At 42.2% G+C, this 22,907-nt stretch overlaps 1 protein-coding gene across 1 annotated transcript in view; it reads right to left on the minus strand.

The window, feature by feature from the left end:
- Window positions 1-22,907, minus strand: part of FRAS1 (Fraser extracellular matrix complex subunit 1) — a 434,689-nt gene that overhangs the window by 66,979 nt on the left and 344,803 nt on the right. The window contains 10 exon segments of the mRNA XM_038582341.1: window positions 1,756-1,915; window positions 3,253-3,403; window positions 5,089-5,202; window positions 7,232-7,459; window positions 9,450-9,590; window positions 9,872-9,996; window positions 18,416-18,595; window positions 18,870-18,989; window positions 20,356-20,544; window positions 22,562-22,825. Of these exon segments, the coding sequence (XP_038438269.1) occupies window positions 1,756-1,915; window positions 3,253-3,403; window positions 5,089-5,202; window positions 7,232-7,459; window positions 9,450-9,590; window positions 9,872-9,996; window positions 18,416-18,595; window positions 18,870-18,989; window positions 20,356-20,544; window positions 22,562-22,825 (1,672 nt within the window).

The raw sequence follows: 22,907 nt of genomic DNA on the forward strand, positions 1-22,907 counted from the left end.
TTTCCTAGGACTTCCCAGCCTCTAAACTGGGAGAAATAAATTTCTATTGTTTGTAAGCCATCTAGTCTACAGTATTCTGTTATAACAGCACAAACAGACTAAAATACAGGGGTAGGGATCCGTGGGTGGCGCAGCGGTTTGGCACCTGCCTTTGGCCCAGGGCGCGATCCTGGAGACCCGGGATCGAGTCCCACATCGGGCTCCCGGTGCATGGAGCCTGCTTCTCCCTCTGCCTGTGTCTCTGCCTCTCTCTCTCTCTCTCTCTGTGACTATCATAAGTAAATAAAAATTTTTAAAAAATTAAAAAAATAAAACACAGGGGTAACTTAGCTTGCTGCTATGAATTTGTATTGCTTTGGCAAAGTAGAAGGCAAACTCTCCATGTGCTATTAATTCATAAGTATCTAAGTTTAGAAAAGACATGAGTGAGTAGGGTCTGAGCTGGGGATGAGTTTTTCATCACAGGGCTTATGTCTTGTTGCTGTGAGGGTTGCCAACTAAGTACCTCTAACAGGTTAGTTTTCATTGCCAGCTTTGGGACACTCTACTATTCAGCCCATTAAACGCTTGAGGGTTGTCCAGAAAAAGTGATCAGTTTTAGTCCACTTATTTAATTTTTTTAAAAAAAGATTTTATTTATTTATTCATGAGAGACACAGAGAGAGACAGAGACACAGGAAGAGGGAGAAGCAGGCTTCCCGCAAGAAGCCTGATGTGGGACTCGATCCCTGACCCTGGGATCATGCCCTGAGCTGAAGGCAGATGCTCAACCACTGAGCAACCCAGGTGTCCCCATTTATTTAATTTTTAAGGAGATATAAACAAGAGGGAAATAACAGCAAAGCTTACATATATAAAAGCTGATTATAATATCTTACTAAGTTCTCTAAGTCTATGTGACTAAGAGTGGAACGGCCCAGCACATGAAATCAAGTTTTTATGTTATCTCCCACCTCCATTCCAATTTTCATCATAACCATCATGAAATTGCTTTCTTAGAATAGTTAAGTCTCTGAAACATAGACTTCAAGAACGATTTCCCCCACATAATCATAATCTTAGTTATAATCTGACCTATAAATCAACCTTGTGCTTGCCTACCTTTACCAAAGCTGGTGCCTGTTTGCCTCTCAACCCCTCAAAAGACTACAAAAGCACTCTAAAGCATGTCTATATTAAGCTATGAAATTTTCCCAAAGGACATCAAATCCTATGAACATCAAAGGAATGAGGGGAGAATACAAGCCTGAGAACAGAGAGAATGTAGAGGGTAAGGCAAAGATGTCGTTATTATGCACCAGTGATTATTTTCAGCCAGTATCGGATGCATATTTTGTTTCTTATCAGTTCTCCTGGATTATCTTCTAAAACTTGAAGGCAGAAGCAAAAATACTTGTAGGCGATGCAAGAAAGCACAATGGTTAAGATCACTGGTTTTCAATCCTAGTCTTACTGCTTTTTTAGCTATGTGACTTTGGGTAGATTAGTTCACCTCTTTCTGTCTCCATTGCTTTGTTCTTGTGGGGAGAACAATAGCACTCATCTCACAATTGCAAGTATTAAACAAGATGATGCATGTCAAAGTGCCCGGTACACACAGTATTAAAAAATACTTGGTGACATTATCATTTCTATTATTGTTATCCCCACCACCATCACCATCAGATGACTAGAGTGGACCCCCAGGTACTTCAATCTGATCTCCTCTGCTTGCCCGATTCACTTCTCAAGAATGAACACCAATGACCCTTGTACCTGGTATATTTAAAGCTGATGAGGGACCACTGAACATGGAAGACATTGTCGTTGACCACATTGGGTTTACTGTCTTTCACCAGAAACTGAAAACTATCCATAATCTCATGGATCTTCTCCTCGTGTAACACATAACGAATCAATCCCAAGTTCACATCCTCTGTGAGAAAAAGCACATTGTGAATTAACCCAGGGATGTAGGCAGCCTCGGAGATCCCATGCTAACATACCTAGTTTATTCTTCTAATGGGCTGTAGACAGAATGTAATTTCCCAAGAACAAAAAAAGGGATAGTAGTCTTAAAAATAAATGTGTCTGCCAGATTTTAAAATAAAATCCTATAGCTCTGTGTGGCAAAAGAGCTGTCTATATGTCCAGGAAGTACCTTGATGCTGTTGTAAAATGAGAATCCCAGGGTCTTAGAGAGATTTAATGAATCTCTCTGGAATATTAAAGTCAAATCTGAGTGCTGACAAAGAGTCTTTGACTCCATCCTCTCTGTATACATGCTCACACTCACCCCTACTTCCTTGTAAATAAGGTTCTTTGGAAGGTATATGCTACTAAGAAAAGCTGGGGTTGAATTCAAACAACCACACAAGACACATAAAATGTTCTCTTCTAGGAGAGAACATTAAGATTGAAAACAGGGAGAAAAGGGAAATATACTGTATGAGTTACAAGGGACAGTTTTTGCAATGACTGTTCAAGGTAAGGGCCATCCTCAAAAGAAGTCTAGAAGAGTCTGACATGCTTATAAGACTACTAAAATACAAAATGGTTTGCTTGATGTGATTCAAAATAGGAAAATATTTCTTTTGAGCAACATACCCTTGTTGATTTTACTTTCTTTGTTAAATACTTAAAAACAATCTATAACCCTTAGAGAAAAAATAAGCCATATAGGATCACAGATATTTCATAAAGTATGGTTGTTGGTTTTGTTTTTAAGGAAAACCAAGTATGTTGTATACCTGAAACTAATGTAACATTGTATGCCAACTTTGCTTCAATTAGAAAAAGAAGAAAACCAATCAGTATCATGTGATCCTTCCACTAAATCTCACCAAAACATAAAGCAACCTGGGAGCTGAGCAAGCATGGTAAAGACAAAGTGTTTCCTTCCTTCCTCCCTCCCTCCCTCCTTCTTTTCTTTTCTTTTCTTTTCTTTTCTTTTCTTTTCTTTTCTTTTCTTTTCTTTTCTTTTTTTTCTTTTCTTTTTCTTTCTTTTTCTTTTCTTTCTTTTTTTCTTTTCTTTTCTTTTCTCTTTCTCTTTTTCTTTCTTTTTTTTTTTTTTTACCATAATTCAGAGTAATGGGAAATGGAAACTGGGAGAAGTAAAATTCCAAAGTTGGACAGTTAGACACTAAACGATCTATTTTGTTTGCCATTAAGTGACTGGGGGGTAAGTAGCTAGAAGTGGTTGTGAGAAAGATCAGACAATTTCGAGAAAGTTAGAACAGACTTCTCCCATCTCTCGGTGCCCTGAGTCCCCACCCTGTGTGAAAGTAGCAGCAGCTTTGCCAGGCTGCAGCTTGCTCTCCACATAGCCATGCTTGGGGCCCTCTGTTATCTCATAGACAAGATGCTGGTCGTCTGTGTCTGGGTCCATGGTCAGCAGTTCCTTCTTGGTGATCAAGTTGGTTGTCTGGAATAGAAACCCATTAAATTTAATTTCTGAGGTGGGAATAAAGCCAGAACAAGACCCTCTGACTCAGAATTTAATTCTGTTCAACAATGATTTAGTGAGTGCATTTACTGCATGGAAAACTCTGTTAGGATTAAAGAGGCTACGAGGATTGCAACCATCCCAGCCTCCATCCCTGAGGTATTCACATTTTACTGGGAAACAAAGGCTCGTGTGCAAGGTAATTGTGGCATGAGCCATAACGGGAGATATAAAAAGAGTACTGTCCATATATGGGAGTGGGAGAGATTAATTCTACCTGCATTGGAGGAGGAATTTCAGGTGGTGGGATTTGAGTCTGGAACTTTGAAACAGTGATAAGATGCAGAGAAGACTGCACTTTATACCCTACTGGAGTCAATCACAATTCTTGAAATTGTGTAAGATAAATATGTCATACCCCTAATATTGCCCAAATATACTGGCTGAATTTTAATTCACTCATTCATTAATTCAACAAACATTTAGTAAGAGCAAAGGTTTGAGAGAAAAAAGGGGGTGGTCAACAGTATTAAATATTAGTAGACCTAGTAAAATAAGGATATGTAAGTGACTTTTGGATTTGGCAAGATAAAAGTCATTGTTGACACTTGGATAAGAGTCATTGCAGTAGGAGAAAAGTAGGAAGTAGAAAACCAATTGGAAAATATCAAGAAGAGAGTGGGATGGTTCTGGATATGGGGACGGGGTATCAAATAGGGGATGGCAGGAATATGTACTAATTTTAAAAATCACAGCCTGTTCTATAGAAAATCATAGCATAGCAGCTACATATACAGCCAACTGATCAGCTCCATGGAGATGAGAAAATCCATATCCTAGAGGGAATACCACACACAAAAGAAAAATCAGATCCTGAACTGATTAGAGAAGAAGTATGTGTGTTTGGGTGAGGATGAGAATTTAATGCTTGATATGTTATGAGGTAAGAATCTGGCATATCTTAAAATTATCAAATTGGGATTTAGGAAGAGAAAGGAATTTCTAAAATAGAAGTCCTCTGAGGATACTCACCTACAAAATACTCACTTCCTTCCCATCTATGGCATATTCCAGATACTTCCCCAAAATCCATCCTCCCCTTCTTCTAGTTAACAAACTTTTAGCTGAGCCAGCCAGAGACTCTATTCCCAGTCTCTCATGCAACAGATGGAGCCATATAGCCAATTTCTTGCCAAATATAAGCACAAATGATGTGTTTAATTTCTGTATCATATCACTTGCTTAAAATGAAGTTCCTTACCCTCTATTTCTCTGTTTTCTTCTTCCCATGGGCTAGAATATCGATGAGGAGCTGAGGAGTTTTGGCTCAGCAACAACCCAGTGCATCAGAAGACAGAAGGAATCTGCATCTCTGAATGGTCACAGAGAGTCCTGGACTGCCCACATACTGCCACCCCATATGTGACAGAAAAACTAAACTTCTATCTTCTTTGAGTTTCTGTACGTTGGGGGTCATTTTGTAAGAAAATCTTAAACTATACACAATCTTAACCAAACTCACAGAGCTTTCCAATCTTAGGACAATCAGCTCCCTTCAGGAGAGGTAAACATGAATCAAGCTGCAATTCTAGTCCCCAAGTGGTCACAGATAAGGACATAGCCAACGTTGGTTCATGTGAATGTGGCAGATGGAAAGGCCTTACCTTGCCATCCATGTACTCCAGCCACTGAAGCCCCAGGTTGGTAACAATTCTAGGAGTGCCATCATCTACTGGGAGGATATCTATTTGGAAATGCTGAGGTGCTGCTGTCATAACCTGGCAGGGAAGCCCAAAGAGAAAAGTCATCATTCCCAGACATCCGAACTAGGCCAGATGCATGACCTACAAAGCTGGAACCCCTGAAACCTGTTGGCACTTCAGAATGGACAACTGTGCCCATTCCCATTGCTTATCACCCCTGGCATGAGGCACAGAGAATGCTTTGATTGATAACGTGGGGACCATATGAGAAGAAGAGCACGAAAGAAGTGGCATTTTTCTGCAATTTCATCTGCTATGGAAGTTGACTTTCCCACACCCATGCATTCCTTAGTTGGGTTCAATACTGCCCTGAGGTCAAACAGCAAACAGTATCTTCCTTTCAATAACTCTTGTTAAAATTGTCATAAGAGGTGGACTACACTTATCATTAACACGTTACTGTCAGAGTCTCCAGGTGGGATTCTGGCAGGTGTGGGAAGATTCATGGGGGGATATTTTCCCCCCTTTTTCTGAGAAAGAACAGTCCTTATGGGGGAAAGGGGCACAGGACATCAAGAAAGAATAAAAGCATTTGGGGGGATAGTGAAAAGAAACTGGTCTATGATTTCATTCTCACGCAGATGCATGTCCACATACGCACTCCGCACAGGAGGTGGGTCCAATCCAGAACCTGTCTCTGGGAGGATAAGGCACGCCAGCACGCAGGGCAGTAAGATGCCAGCTTTTCAATCTTCTGCAATCCTTCTAAATAATTCTCATTTCAAAAATAAATACAGTTCTTCTTGAAACCTACTATGACCTTTTATGTTTATCAGAGAGATAGCCTTCTTGCTGATTCATCCTGAATCTCTTTGCTCTTCTGAAAGTCAAATGAAGTGGGGGAGCAGCTATAGTTTGGAAGAGGAAAAGCAATGATCTGCTAGGTGGCAATGCAGTGCAGACACCAAACTGGCAGGAAACCCCAAGAGCCGTCTCACTGACACCTGGGCCAAGGGAGAATGATCTTCGCACAGATTGTCTCTAAAGGATGCGGGTGGATCTTTCTTCCAGGAAAGGAATCATTCCCGTTCATCATCAGAGTAAGAAAGGATGCCACAGGACTGAGGAGCTGCCCCTTCTGTCCTCCTGAAATACAGTGGGGTGTGATCACGTTGCTCAGTAACACTGCTTCTGATGCGTGAGATACAGGCGTGTCCTCCAGCCTACCTTTCACCACAGCTGCCATTATTCCCAGGGGAGGGTTATGGTCCTGCTGGAGCCCTGGCTGAAGAATGAAGGACTGAGGAAAAGTGACAGGGAGGGGAGTGGAGGACATCTGAGAGTTTCTTCCAGACACCTGAACATTAGAACGGAACAATTCTCTTAGGGAAGTAAAGCTTGACAACTGCAGGACCTCAAGAGAACAACACCTTTACCGCTCTCATATGCTGGTCTTAAAGCGATGACTGTGATGATGCTATGATAGCCACAGTTATTTGATATTTCCTGTGTTCTCCGTGTAAGGTACTGGGCCAACTGCTTTATGTACATCATAAGGGCAGATATCCCCATTTTACAAACATTTCAGCTAGTTAGTGTCAGAGCCAGAATTTAAATCAGTGTTTTTTTTAGAGGCAAAAGCCATACTCTTAACCGGGCTATTCCTTATGAGATTGAGAAACTCTGGGTGGTTAAGGGGATATATAAAAGGGAAAGACAATCTAGAATTGTATGAGATCAGATATTAGAATCAGATGGAAGAAAGATAAAAGGAGTCAGTGGTGGACAGAAAGGAAAAGAGAAATAATGACAGTAATAGTAACAATCACTATCATCACCCTTCATTGTGCTTGCTATTTGCCAACAATGTTACCCACTTTACGGGGATTAACTCCTTTGATCCTTAGACTAACTGAAGCTGGTAATTATTATTGTACCCACTTTACAGATGAAAAGCTGAGGCGTAGAGAAGTTAAGTAATTAGCCCAAGGCCAATCAGTGACAGAATAAGAACAACGCTCTTCTTGGCTGGAAAATGCCATGTTCTGCCTTCGGACAAGCCCTGGTACACTTTGCCTCCCTCTCCACTGTCTTTACCCCTTACCTCTTTTCCTCCTTCCTCAATGATAAAGAAGGGATTTGTCCTGTCAGCCACGGTGAAGGTGAACCGGTCTCTGAGAGAGTTGCTGCCATCATGGCTGTAGCTGACCCGGTTCTGGTAAATGTCTTCCATGGTGAAGGTGGAGATGTGCCGGGAATGGCCCCCGCTGCTGGTTCGCTCGATGGTACCATGGCGTGGGGGCTGCACTATGGTGAATGTGACAGACTCGGCCTGTTGAGGAGGTAAAACAGAAACGAGATTTGTTTTGCTTTTTTGGTAGATGTATTTATTTATTTGAAAGTAGGGGAGGGGCAGAGGGAGAGAGTCTTCAAGCAGACTGCCTGCTGAGCGCAGAGACCCACACTGGGCTCCATCCCACGACTCATGAGTTCGCGACCTGAGCCGAAACCAAGAATCAGAGGCTTTACCAACTTAGCACCAGACAACCCAAATCATATTTGTGAGTGACGGCCAACAGGTGGCCAAGGGTAGCCAAACCTAAAGATGTTTATAAAATAAGGATTGCATTTTCTTTATAGATACCAAAAATAAAACTAAGGAGAGAAACTATATTGGTTACTACAATTGAACTTATGTTCTGGTGCCTTTTGGTGTCAGATTAAGACATTTAAATTTGTCTCTTAAGGGTCATAGGGGAAAACTTGAATTTTTAACCTCTACCAGGATGAGAGGAGCTAAACCTTTTAAAAACTATTCATTTCTTTCCCAACGTTTCCCCCCAACTTTCCCAAAATTCTCATACAGAGATTACAAACGCCTCAGACCAGAAGCTAATTTCCCATTTCTAATTGTGGCTTCTAGGTGACACATCGAAGGAAAAATAAAATGCAGAAAACCCTATTCAAGACCTTCCAGGGATTTTCCACCAACTTAGAATAAAATGCAAAGGCCTGACTTGGGCCAACAAGGCCCTCTGTGAACTGGTCCCAGGGTTCCTCTCTGGCTGTATTCTTTCTGCCTGTTTGCTCACTGGGTTCCAGCCTCTTCACTTCTTTGTTGTAACTCGAAGGTTCCAAGCACATTTTACCACAGGGCCTTTGCACTTCTGGTTCTTTTGCTCAAAGAGTGACTTTTACGGATAAATGCATAGCTTGTTCTTCCACTTCATGATATATCTGCTCAAATATCAGCTCCTCAGTGAAGACTTCCCTGACCACTCCATCTAAAATAACATACCCTTCAATCTCTATCTCCTTTATCTTGCTTTATATTTTTTTAATTCATAGCACTTATCATATCTGACATGTTATTATACATCCTTTCTTCATTGTCTGTCCCCCCTAACCAAAGGCTGAAAACTCCCTAAGCCTAGGACTTTGTTTTGTTTACAGCCTTGTCATTAGCATCTAGAGCAGAGGGGGCACTTATTAGGTAATCAATATTTTTGAGGATAAATGAAAGTAGAAGGGCTGGCACAGGGAAGGGTGTACATAGAACTAATTAACAAATGCTATGGTACCCTTTAATGAGAGCTAAATCATGCCCGAATGTTAGGTACTTTAATCTGAAAGCATCATGAGGATAAGAATTTAGTCTCTACATGCCCTGTTTTACTGAATAAAGCCGAATGCTTTGAGGATGCTCAAATTGCGATATTTAATTGTCATTCAGAGAAGTCTGAATGAAGGTGGTAAATGATAGGAAAAATGAATAGGTGCCCCAAATCCTTGTTCACTATAATAAGGAAGAGTAAAAAATTGGCTAAAATGTCATCTATTTAATTTTCTATGAATTAGGATTAAAAAAATCAGCATTACAGTTACATGTAATCAGGGTAGAGAGAGGATATATTTAGGAGTTCAGAAAGGGTTTAAAAACAATTTGAGGGATCCCTGGGTGGCGCAGCGGTTTGGCGCCTGCCTTTGGCCCAGGGCACGATCCTGGAGGCCTGGGATCGAATCCCACGTCGGGCTCCTGGTGCATGGAACCTGCTTCTCCCTCTGCCTATGTCTCTGCCTCTCTCTCTCTGTATGACTATCATATGTAAATATAATTAAAAAAGAAAAGAAAAATTAAAAAAAAAATTTGATCTCAAATATATCAGTTTCTCTTTTCCAGAAGGCCACAGTATCTTCTGATTTTTAGTCCTTCCATGATGCTTGCACTAAACTTACTACTCTGCCCTACCCTCAGGACACATAGTCACAAAGCAACAGATCAGCCTCTCATTCAGCCCGAGAACCCAGGGGAATGCTCTTACCTCTGTGTCTGCATCCACCGCCTTGAGCTCAAACTCTGTGATGGTCTTCCTCACACCCTCCTGTACCCGCATCCCCAAGCTCTGGACGACAGGCAGTGAATCATCCACAGGGCGAATGGTGATATGGAAAGTCTGAGTCACCTAAATGGCAGAAAGTGCAGGTGGGACACCTGTCCCCAGCACCCACCCAAGTAGAAGGTAGGTGCTGCTTTTCCTTTCACCCATTCCTGGCATGACTGACTGACCAGGAATCCAAAGTGGTTTCCCTCTGGAAAGAGCCCCAGGGGCTGTCAGAAGCCACCACTATCCTTGGTTAAGAGCAGGGCAAAATGAAGCTTGCATAACTGCTTTGCACACTCCATTCAAAGAAGACTGTATTGAATCAGTACCTGTTCACTGAGGGAATGGAGTGCCTTGCCTACCTCACTGCTTCCATCTGAGAGTGTAAAGCTGAAGGCATCTGAATGTTTCTCGGTTTCACTGGAATGGATATACTGAATGTTTTGTGAAATCAGGTCAGCTTGAGTAAAGGAACGAATCTGGATACCTAGCAAAAGGGGAAGAGAGAACCAGAAAAAGGATGTCAAAATGCTAGCCATACTTCTAACGCTAGAGAAATGCCACACTGTCACCAGAGTCCTTTGTTTAACTCTTACAGCATTTATGCCCTTCTCTTTGAGACCTTGTGTTAGAGTCGTTTGTGTATTTTTTTTTCCCTACAACAGTATATGTTCTGTGAGAGCACATGTTAACTTAATTATCTAGCTTCTGCTTTGTGCCAAGCCAAAAGCAAGTGCTCAATTAATGTTCCTCTCCTATCTCTGAGGGTTTATGGATACAGGTCAAATCTGCGAAAGGTAGGGTCATGGCCTTGGTCTCCAAACTCCTCTCTCTTAAGTTTTATACTCCTCCATAGCCTCATAGTCCTTTCTGAAAACCTGCCCTATTTTTAAATATTGTGTGATGGTCTCGCTTTTGAACACTGGAGTCATAGGGCTTGGCTACACATAAGCTTTTTTCTGTGATTGGTGAGCCTGGCATCCATGATTTCATTGGTATTCTTCAAGGTTCCTTTCCAACTCTCTGGTCTATGATTTTCTAGCTTCTCATATACCACTTTAGCCAGGCTGGCAGTGACAAAACTTACTGCATGACTTTGGGGTTGTGGCATCATTCTATCTCAACTCTTAAATGACCTAAAAAACCAGTATCCTTTAATAACATGATATAAATGAAGCACATTAATTTTTTTCAGACTTGTTTTAAAACTAAAAAAAAAAAAAAAACCCTAAAGTTATTTTAGATAGTCAACACATCCCACAAATAACATCTTATGTTTTTAAACGTCGTACAATATTTAGTAGAACAGCCCAGATTTCTTGCTTCTATCTTAGAGCTCATCCTCTGATGCCAGCCAAGACTGAAACAAAACCCTATCTTTTAGTCCCTCAGCACAAAGACCCTCTTTCTGATTCTCAGTGTTGGGGTATTAATCCATCACATCTAGTCCTTTGGTTTGGTCCTGAAATTCAATTGCTGCTTCCTGGGATTTATTATTTATCATTGTTAATCCTGGCAAAACTAGTTTGGCTTTTCAGTAAAAAACAAAAACAAAAGAAAAACAAAACAAAAAAAACAAAGAGATTCTACTTTGACTTTTACATTTAACGGTGACATCCATATTACTGCTCTATCTTTACAAAAATAAATTAACCTACATGGTTTACATTTCCAACTCTCTTTAGCATTTGAGATTTGTTACCTAGATACAACAGCCTCCTGGCTACTGGGGCATTATTATCATTTTTTTTTTTTGATGAGGCATTTTAGATTTCTGTGCTTGGTACATCAGCTGTTGACAGGCAAAAAATGTAGCCTCCTGTCTTATCGCTTTGTCTTGTGGCTCTAGACAGAAATCCATACCATTCTTTAGAAATTTAATAACTTCAGGCCAGCTGCACTGACAAATTTAACCATCTCTCTCTCTGCTGTGAATCCATCCTCACAGCTCATGGGGAAATACTTGTCCAGATACAATCAACTGGTTACCTAATTCACTGGTCCCTTTATTATTTATTTTTTTTTTTTTTAAATTTATTTATGATAACCACACAGAGAGAGAGAGAGAGAGAGGGGCAGAGAGAGAAGCAGGCTCCATGCACCGGGAGCCCGACGTGGGATTCGATCCCAGGTCTCCAGGATCGCACCCTGGACCAAAGGCAGGCGCCAAACCACTACGGCACCCGGGGATCCCTCACTGGTCCCTTTATATGAGTCTTTAGTCTGAGAGTAATTAAGAAAGGTGATAGATTTTACCTTCTTGGAAAAAAAAAGGTTTGGAATAGATTTTTTTTAACATTTCTTATTGAGAGGAAATTGACGTATAATAAATTGCACATATTTAAAGTATACAATTTTATAGGCTTTGGCACACCCATGAAACGATCACTTTAACCAAAATACTAAACATGTCCATCACTCTAAAAGTTTCCTGACACTCTATAATCCTTCCATTCTTCCCTTTTTTTGTCCCCTACCCTATCCCAAAGAAACAATTGTTTTTTGTAACTATAGACTACCTGGATTTTTTTCTATTTTTTTCATAATTAGAATCATAGAATATATACTATTTTATGCATGGTTTCTTTCACTTAGCATAATTATTTGGGACTCATCCATATTACAGATGTATCAATAGTTTATTATTTTTTACTGCTGAGTAGTATTCTATTGTATGGATATATCATAGTTTCTCCATTCACCTGTTAATGGACATTTAGGTTATTTCTAGTTTTCTGCTGTTGCAAATAATGCTGCTATGATCATTTGTACACAAGTCTTGGTATAGGCATATATTTTTATTCTTCTTGGGTAAATCTCTTAGAGTGGAATGTTGGGAATATATGTTAGGTACCTGCTTAATTGCCAAACCAAGTGGATTTTTAATATATTTTATATGTTTATATTTTATATTTCCACTAGCAGCACATGAGAGCTCTAGGCTTGATCTTAATAAGCCACTCCAATCTAGCAAACATTGAACACCTACCATGTGCAGAACTCTGTTTCGGGCTTGCTTATATATATTAAGTTTTATCCTTTAACAATTCTGGGAGGTGAAGGTTGGCATATTACTTCCATTTTTCTAGATTATGACACGAGTAAAATTAGAAAAGCAGTGTGACCCACCCAAGGTCTCAGACAGCCAGTAAGAGGGCAATCGTGGGGCTGGAACTCAAGGTTGTCTAACTTCAAAGTTTATGCTTGCTAGGAATACTTTTTGTACAACTCATCAACCTTTTCAGGGTAGGCAAGGAGCCTCTTGAATTTTACCATTATGCTTTAATTTTTTTTCAATATAAAAGTAATACATGTCCATTAAAGAAAATGTGAAAAACAACAGAAAAGTAGTAAGGAATCACAAAAGCCATTCATGGATCTACTCCTGAAATATCATCATTATATTTTTAATGGAATCATTTCTTCTAGAATACTTTTTTGGCTATAATATTTTTCCCATCAGAAATACTGATTTAAAAAAAAAAAAGAAATACTGATTTTGATGGGGTATTTAATATTACTTAAGTGATGTCCTCCTCACTTAGTGCCAGAGGGTAACAAGGTGCAGCTAGAACATAAGCTTCAAGAGGACAGGATTTTTGTTGTTTCTTCTCTACTGCACACCTAAAATAGTGCCTGGCACATAACAGGTACTCAAAACATGCTTGGTGGGCAGCCCCGGTGGCTCAGCGGTTTAGCGCTGCCTTCAGCCCAGGGCCTGATCCTGGAGACCGGGGATCGGGTCCCCGCGTCGGGCTCCCTGCATGGAGCCTGCTGCTCCCTCTGCCTGTGTCTCTGTCTCTCTGTGTCTCTCATGAATAAATAATAAAATAAAATCTTTAACAACAACAACAACAACAACAAAACCACGGTTGGTGAATGAATTCAGTTCATCCACTATAATCACTACCTAAGAGGTCATACTGAGTGCAGATTTTCCATCTCTATACACTTTAAAAAATTCTAGCTTTTGCTAATTGGGTATTGGAAGGCTTAAGCTACTCACCAGCAAGGTGGTTTTCCTAACAATATATTGTCCTTACTGACTGTCATAGCAGGTAGTTACTGTTTGAAATATCTTGAAGGAGTTTAATCCCATCAAAGGTGTTTTCAGTTACCAACCTGCAGGCTCAACTACACATCTGGCAGCATTACAGAGACCCACATTAACCCTGTCAGTTTTTCCAATTCCCCTGGAAGGCCAGCACATTAGATAAAGTTCAGTCTGGGTGAGGGAAGTGTGCAGGAATAAAGCATCTTTGAAGAAACTGCCTTCCTAACAGGATGTTGGGTGATTGCCTTGGCCTTCCTGCTTTCTGCAGAGCCGTAGATGGCACCATGCCTGCTGCCAGGCTGTGGGGGACTCTCAGCTTTTCCTCCAAGCCTCCTGATAGGGAATGAATTGTGCTCTGCTGCCACCCCATCCCTCGCCCCCAATTCATATGCTGAAGTATTAACCCTCAGTACCTCACAGTGTGACCTCACTTGGAAACAGGATCACTGCATAAGAAAGTAGTTAAGATGTAGTCATTAGAGTAGGCTCTAATCCAATCTAATTAATGTCCTTATAAAAGGGGAAAGTTTGTCACAGATACACACATACATGGAGCACACCGTGCTATGACAGCCATCTCTATAAAGTCAAGGAGAGAGGCCAGGGACAGATTCTCCCGCACAGCCCTCAGAGGGAATCTCAACCCTGCTGACACCATGATCTTGGACTTCCAGCCCCAGATCTGTGAGAAAATCCATTTCCTTGGATAAGTTGCTCAGTCTCATATATCCCTGCTCTTGGGAGAACCCAAAGTAAAGCAGTGGGAGCATCCTTTTTGGCTGGTGTCACAATCCTGAGAAAGGCAGACAGAAAGGAAACCAAGGAATACCTCTGCTAAAGCATCATCTCTGGGAAGTCTTTCCTGACTCACGCCCACACCTCTCAGATAGACCCCACTGTGTTGTGCAGTGGTGACTCCCACCATCCTGACATGTTGCTATCTCAGCTAAGGAAACACATTTGCACATGTTTGTTGACATGTGCCCCACTTCCAAAACAAATCTTCTGCAGCAGCTACTCAGGGAATGTTTGGTGAAGGTGAGGACCACTTCTGTGCTAGAGATTGCTCTACTTCTTCCTGACTTTAAAAAACACAACCTCTGACTGGTAGCTAAGTAATTGGATTCCCAAGGAGGGTCTACAATTCTCAGCCACTTCACAGCTTTGTCTGACTACTCTCTTGCCACTGGGATGTGATCAAAATTGCTATGTGTTCTTCCAGTAATACTCCTACAATAGAAGTGGACGTAGGTTTCCCTGGCCTTTGTCCCTTATTGCTGGCTGGGGAATGACAGCAATTACAGAAGTCACCTTGGACCATAGATGGGAGCCTCATGCTAAGGATCACTGAGCTACTTTCGGCCATCTGGGGCCACCTGCCTCTGGATTTTTCTGTGAGAGAAAATGAACTTCTTGTTTAAGGCGCTGCAATTTGGGATCTCTTTGTTTCAGAAGCTTAGCTTCGATCTTAATAATATAACTCCTTACTCTGATTTCACAAGAAAAAAAGGGTCTTCAGGGCCCTGACATGAGGATGTGACCCCTTAACCATGAAAAGGGCACACCCAGGGCCCAGGCTCTCCTGCTACTCTCCCTACAGGCCGCAGGCTCTCAACTGTCTTCTGCACAGTTTGCATAGGCATATGGCTCCTTGTACCTCCTCAAGGGAAGAAAATAGATCTTCAAACCTTTTCTGTGTATCTAAAAACAACAATCAGTTACGATCCACTGACCAAGACAGACAATAAGAGAATGAATCCACTTCAGAGTTAACCGGGCAGAGGATATGTGCAAGCGCTAGTGGAAACTGATCATTCAAGAGGCAAAATCAGTCCCATAATAGCTCTGTGCCTGCATAAGACACTGGCCTAGAAGTTTGCTTTGCTCTTTTTGGAGAGCACAGACCAGCCCACCCCGGCTCCTGGTAGCCCCATCCTCACTGAAGCAAAGGGATGACGTGCGGGTGCTTCTCTCTCAGCTGTGCCAGCTGCCTTAAGAGAGAAATGCAAGATATCAACCTGCATTTCCCCTGAAGGGACATTTTTCACATCTAAAAAGATTCATGAAAATATTCTCACTTAGGGCAGACAGGGAAGGCGAGAATTCTGGCAAAATGCAACAGAAAGGACACAGAATAGAGTTGGAGGTACAGCAGGGGCAGGGCATCCCTGCTCCATTAGCAGTGGGGGGGGCAACAGTAAAGGGGAGAGGACTGGATCCTCAGATCTGGGTCATTGAGAGTTACTAGAAACAGGTGGACCAAGAAAAACTGGTGCAGGTGTGAGTTAAGCGGGTAAGAGAAGTTAAGCCCAGTGGAGAAGGCAGGCGAAGGTAGTATCCCAGGGGGGAAAGGGAGCCCTCCCTCTATTTTTGGAGGGTGCCTTCCCAAGATAAGGGAGAAACGTGATCACCCAGGAGTCTCTCTCCCTAAGCAGCACCGGCTCTGTCTTGGCAGCCAGAGTTTAAGCCCAGTGAAGGCTGACACTGTAACAACAGAAAAGGAGTAACTGAAGCAGCCTCACACTGAACTCTAAACACAGCCCACGGTCAAAGAAGAGTGAGGGCTGGGATTTGCCAGCAGCTAGGCAACTGTGCTGTGCATGAGGCTCCACACTCTGAAAGTCCTGATAGCCTGGATGCAACTGTCCAACACAGCAGCCAAGAGTCTGCCCTTTCGTCTTAGGAGAGACACAATCAGCAACCTGACCGAACTCTGGCAGAAGCAATTAGCTCATGAATTAGTTATCGAGTATCTCATGCAGCCAAGGTCTTAGGAGTGCTGATCTGCATTCTTCCCCAGGAACTTCAAGACAAAAGGGCAGGTCATTAGCTCCATTTGCATTAGGGATTTTGGTCAATGTCTCCATTTTCCCCCACACGCTTGCACCAAACACTCACAAGACTTCCCCAGGGATCCCTGGGAGGCTCAGCGGTTTAGCACCTGCCTTTGGCCCAGGGCGTGATCCTGGAGTCCCGGGATTGAGTCCTGCATCGGGATCCTGGCATGGAGCCTGTTTCTCCCTCTGCCTGTGTCTCTGCGCCTCTCTCTCTCCCTCTCTCTCTCTCTCTCTCTCTCTCTCTCTCTCTATCATGAATAAATAAATAAAAATCTTTAAAAAAAAAAAGACTCCCCCCTCTCTTCCATCACCATCACCTAGTCCGCCTCCCCCTCTGCCAGACCACCCTCCACCTCTCCAAGCTCACCTCCCCATAGATCTTCCCTCTTATTCACCCTGCCACAGACATAGTCTTGCTGCCCCTGGAATGGAATGTTCCAGGCTGATCCCACCTCAGGATGTTTACACTCACTGATCCCTCTGTCTGGAATGCCCTTTCCTTATAACATCAGTTGGCTCCCTCATTCTCCTCAGACCCGTTGCTAAATGCCATCTTAAATTAGGGAGTTCTTCCCTTACCCCCTTGGTCCCTGCACCCTGGAATGCTCTTATTTCTCCCCTAAAAGACTCATAACCAATGATATATATTTGCTTCCTATGTGCTTATGGTCTGACTCCCTATATTAGAGAGTGAGCAGAATCAGGGTAAGCATGTTCCCTCTTTTGTTAACCCCATGGTTGAATGAATGAAGGATCTGCAACTTGAAATCCTGAGGAAACTAGTGACAATCTGAATCTCCTAAATCTGCAAACCATCGCTCCCTCTATGATGTACAAAACAAAGACAACTCTACCTTCAGACTGTTAATTCAGCAAATATCTTCAGTGCCTCAATCCATTCAGCTGCCAAGTTCTATAGGTTCTGCCCTGAAATTCATTCCTCCCTCCCTCCGCCTCACTCTTCCACCAATTATTGTTTATGGAATACAGTTTACCAGATGCCAGGTATGATCTCTTACATGGTTCTCATCTTCCTCTTCCCACTTCACTCCTTGGATGAAGCCTCACTGCCTATTACTGGGGCAAATGTGAGACTTCCGACCCATGCTCACTGCCTCCTCTCTTTCTTTCAATCCATCTGGTGGACACTAGATGCATGTCACTTTCCTTCCCTGCTCAGAATTCTGCAGTGCCTACCCATCACCTATTGAATTACATAGGGATTATGTATCTTGGCTTTGAAGACCCTCCATAAAATCTCAATCTACCCATGAGCCATATCAGCCCCTATTTTCAGAATATATGCTATAGCTCAACTGACTCACTCATTATTCTTTGAATATGCACACATGCTATTCCCATCTCTGAAAAAAAAAAAAAAAACCACCATTTCTGTCTGCCCAAACTCTGCCTTCTAAGGGCACATTTAAATGCCACCTCTGTGAACCTTCCTGCCCACTGCAGCTTCTCCCATTTTTGAACTTTTATGACACCTGGTTTATACAGTTCTTAAAAAACCTGCCATATTCTTCTCTAATATATGATTATATGCAGAAGTTCCTTATCTCATCCAATAGAGCACACTAGGGGTGAGAATGGGATCTCCTTCATCTTTTCCCCGCACCCACCCCCACCAGCAGCAGCTAAACTAAAATTTTGCCCAATACATATGCTCACTTGCGATTCCCTGAATTACATTTTTAAACACAGCACATCATACCGTGCCAGGTGGTCAGACATTAGAAGAACGTGGTAGAGTGTTGGCCCTAAAGGAATTGACAATCCAATTATGGAGAAGCATTTTATGCTTACATAAAATTTCAATTATTTAGTTTTCAGCAAGGAATTATTGAGCATCTACTGTTTGCCAAACACAAGGCAGTATATAATGGTCAAGATAAGTAATGCAAAAAAATAAATACTAATCAAGGCAGATTCTATGTGAGTGTGGCTTACCCCCAACACTTTCTAAATTCCAACTTTTGGTTTGATGAAGCGGGTGATGATAGGCTTACCTGGTGATGCTGCATGTTCCAGGTGGCCCAGCTCGGGCTGTCTAGTGATTCTATAGATTAATTCTGTAGGCTTGCTCTCCTGGTCAGTGGCAGAGAGCTCCAGAGTGGTGATTTTCTCCACTGAGTTCTCATCCAAGATTAACCCTTTGTTGGTGGTGATGATTGGTGGGGAGGTGTCTTCTGAAAATATCAGAAATGTGATTTGAAAGAGGATCCTTTCTGCCACCCTTCTTCAATTCTGGGCCTGGTGCCCAGGAGTAAAACCAGAATAATCCTTAGGCCTGTCATTCAGAGAGTGTACCAAAGAGCTAGAGCTTCACACAACAGAGGGGATAGGATTCCAGATTCCCATGTAGCTGAGTAAAGGAAAGACTCCAGCCTCAAGGTAAGCACAGGGTACACTATATAATTTCAGCCCTATTGTAATATTTTTAGAAACCCAATGACCCCTTACCTAAAACACTGATGGAAAATGACTGGCCAATCAGTGTGTTGCCTTCTCCATCAACCACATCAAATTTAAAAGCAAAGCTCCCACCAGATTCTCCTTTCCTGTGGCTGTATTCTACTTGGCCTGTAAAAAAAGGACAAGATCAAGATTCACTACTAGTCCTTTCTGGCCTTATTTCTGAAGTGGCAGATGGGAATCTGAACACCTTCCTCACTTTGACATTGCTTTAAACATTTTTAATCCAGAGTTTACAATCCCTCCCTTTCTCCTCCCCACTACTGACTTCCTCATAATCAAAAACACTCTCATGATAAAATCATCCCAAATAGCACTGCATATGGTTGAGGCTCAGGTTTTGTGAAAGACTCTACGGAAGTCTTAGGAGTAACCACATGGAAAATGTGCAGCAATGGCACCCACATTATTAGCTATATACCCATGTCATAGGGCCAGGGACATGGAGCTGTGGTCCCGTATTTTCCCAGAGCTCATCATTCCCATTTCCCAGCGTAGCTTTCAGTCATTTTTGAGAGAACACTGAATATAACCAAGCAGCAAATTAAACAACTCTTCACAGAAGTCAAAAGGATCCAAAGGGAGAAGTGTAAAATCTTATATTTTTGTTCAGCCACAACATCACTTCCAGGTACCTCGCAATGTAAATATAGCCAGACATCTGGGAAGAGGTACTTGGTCTCATCTTTACAAGAGACACTGAGGCAAGGAATAATTAATGAATTACTATCCCTTTGTCTATTCCACCCCCTTTGGAAAAGCACAGACAGGTTCAGGAGAATCTAGCTGCTACCCATTTTGAGTGTTAGTGCATGGAAAAGACCCTTATTTCTGCTCCTCGGGGGCTTATTTCCACTTCTAAATGGAATTGCACATCATCTCGTGACCTTGGGTTACTTTTTCTCCCCCATTATGTAACTTTTTTTCCCTTTCTTACCCCTGAAAGAACTGTAACTACATAGCATTTAACATTTATGCTTTTACATTACATCAGCATTTCCTGGAGGAGGGATGAGCTATGTAATCTCCCCCAGGCAGCTCCGATTTATGCCCTTCCATTTTGCTTAGTTCATTAACTCGTGCTCTTTGGGGGAGCTAAAAAGAGATATAAATTGTTCACCTCAGGCAGGCATAATTTTCACCTTAATCCATCCCAATTCATTTCTTTTCCCTTTTCTCTATCACACACGCTTTTTAGCATCATAGCAAGTCAAAATGATTTTTTTTCCCTCTGTAATGGCCCCAAATTTCATCAATGCTATGCCAAAGCACGAACACTTCTTGGCCAAGAAGGATAGTTTTTTAAACAAAAAAAATTGAGGAGAAAGAAAGAATAAATGAAACCTATAACTCAGCTCTTTTTCAAAACAAAGAGTGCAGTTTACTGCCATAAGCTATGAGGCATTTAACTCCCATTTACTACTGTGGGTGGACTTTATAGAAGTCTGGGCAGGCAGAAGAGAGCTTAGCTGACCTTGGCTCACGTCAGCCTGGGTAAAACTCCGGACGGGGCCTTTAACGGAGATTTGCTCCAGGTTGTCACGCTTTACCATCTGCAGGCGCCCTGCTCCAGGATCTTCCCTCATGATGTACATCACCTGGTGGTCATCTGAATCAGTGTCTGTCACTCTCAAATGCTGTTCTGTGATGCGTGCTACAGACCCTGGAAGAGAGTGGGGGGGAGTAGGTCATTGCCCATCTTGTCTCTGAATAGGATGTCAAGTGATTTTAAGAGACTAAGTGATCACACATTACACATGGCCTGGGTTTCAGTGAATACTGGGTGCTTGCCCTTCTCGGTTTCCAGCTGCATAAATTTTAATTTCCCTACATGAAACCATCCCAACTTTTCATTTTGTTAATCCTCTCTTGAATTTATATCTGAGCCCTTTTCTCTGCTGATCCATTTTCACTCTCCCTATGCACACTCTACTCCTGTGGCCTATTAGCTACCCCTTCCCTAGATCTATGTAGTAATTCCTAGATCTTTGGTGAGACCTGCTTAGACCTAACTTATTTACTGTCTTAAGGTTCACTAAGTCATAAGCAACAGCTCTACATAAACTTACAAATATATCTTGTTGTCTTCTCAAACCAAATAGTTAAAATCAGTGTTTACAGGATTACAAAACAGGGAGCTCTGAGTGCTGGACCCTGTAAGTTTATGCAGGTGTTGGGGATGGAGGCAAGCCACTGGCAACCAGCAAACACCTCTTCTCGGAGCCTTGCCCCTTGCTTTCCCATCCAGCTATTTTCTCACATTAAAAAATAGTACGTTCTGATAAAATGGGTGCTAGTCATTCATGTGTAGTACATTCTGGTGTTCGGCTGGGCCTGGGCATACTGTGTGTTCTTGTTGGGTGATGCCAACAATGCAAGGCCTAATTATGCTTTCCCCAGGCCATTCTCAGCCAGGAGCACTTAGGGATAAGGTGATATCTTCCTCCGGAACAAAGACCAGTCTTGCTTATTGTTACTATAACAGGGGAGTTTCCCAAACTCAGTGTTCCTCTTCTGTAATGCATCCCATTGCATGGGAAGGCATCCATCAGGGCCTTCTGTGCCACCCCCACCAGACTTGGAGTGCAGAGGAGAAACAATGCAAACTTACTGATGGCAATGCTGCCAGTTGTGCTGTAACAGAGTATTTTTGTTTCCGACCAAGGAGTCTCATGTCTTCCTATCATAGGCTAACTTACTGGCTTGTAAATATGGTAAAGTTAAATCTCAGATTTAATTATTGGGACTTTTGGGAATCTCCAAATTTTCAAATACCATTATGGTATATATTTTTCATTACAAAATACATGTGACAGTAAGAGTAGATAAATAAATAGGACCAAGTGGGATGCAGATGTTTTGCTGGGCAAAAGGCCCACTCCCCAATTAAGTAACTCCCTACTGCAAATTGACTTTAAGATTGACACTTGTTGCAGGTCCTTCAGTGATGCTTACACGTAGGCAAACTTGCAAATGTTATACCTAGGATACTGTATTTAGTGAATCTTAATTATTTTTATAATCTCTTTTAGTGTATGATAGCTTCCCAATTGTCCCCCATGCCTCCTTCCCACGTTTTTTTTTTTGTTTTTTTAAAATAAATATCTTAAAAATTCTGTTGGATTTCTTTTGTTGTTATGGTTTTGTGTTTTTTGTTTTTCTGTGGGGTTGGCTGGGCAATGACCATGTTCTAAGAATCCTGATCCTATGAGTAGCTGGATAAATTAAGGTTTTGAGGACCCTGGAAGTACTACACACTCTTCTCAAATTCACAGACATGGGCATCTGGTCCAAAGAATTTAAGAGATTTATATTAGTCACTCACAGTTCTTAGTGTCCTTAAAATAATAGCTCTTGGGGCACCTGGGAGGCTCAGTGGTTAAGTGTTTGCCTTTGGCTCAGGTCGTGATCCAGGGTCCTGGGATGGAGTCCTGCATCGGGCTCCCCACAAGGAGTCCGCTTCTTCTCCCTCTGCCCATGTTTCTGCCTCTCTCTCTGGGTCTCTCATGAATAAATAAATAAAATCTTTGAAAACAAAAACAACACAATAGCTCTCCCCACCTCCAGTCTAAGTTCTGAATGCCTATTTCAATATCCTCCCACAGAGCTAACATGTACACTGACCAAGAGAAATAAGGACAGAGGGACCACAGCCACTCTCTTCTATTCCTGTGTGATACCTGCTGAGAGCCATAGGCCTTGGTTTATAGCCAAGTGGGGGGTGCCACTTGTAGGCAGCTCTATGTATATCTCCATCCTCCCTGTGTCCATGTGGAGGCCATCCGTGAGGGAGAACCGGAACTCATCCACTGCCACTCCAGGACCACCAGGCATGTACCCGACCAGCCCCGCCAGGATGTCCTGGTAGGTGAAGGAGGAGCCCTGAGTCAAAACCCTCCCATTCTCCAGAGGCTCAGAAGCAGTTTGCCTCCAGAGCAGATGGCCTGAGGGAGAAAGTAAAGAAAAAGAATCAATAGTAGAATAAATATGGCACCAAAACATTGCCTGATTTTTGTCAATTAGCAT

This window comes from Canis lupus, chromosome 32, assembly GCF_011100685.1.
Source record: "Canis lupus familiaris isolate Mischka breed German Shepherd chromosome 32, alternate assembly UU_Cfam_GSD_1.0, whole genome shotgun sequence".
Classification (NCBI taxonomy): domain Eukaryota; kingdom Metazoa; phylum Chordata; class Mammalia; order Carnivora; family Canidae; genus Canis; species Canis lupus.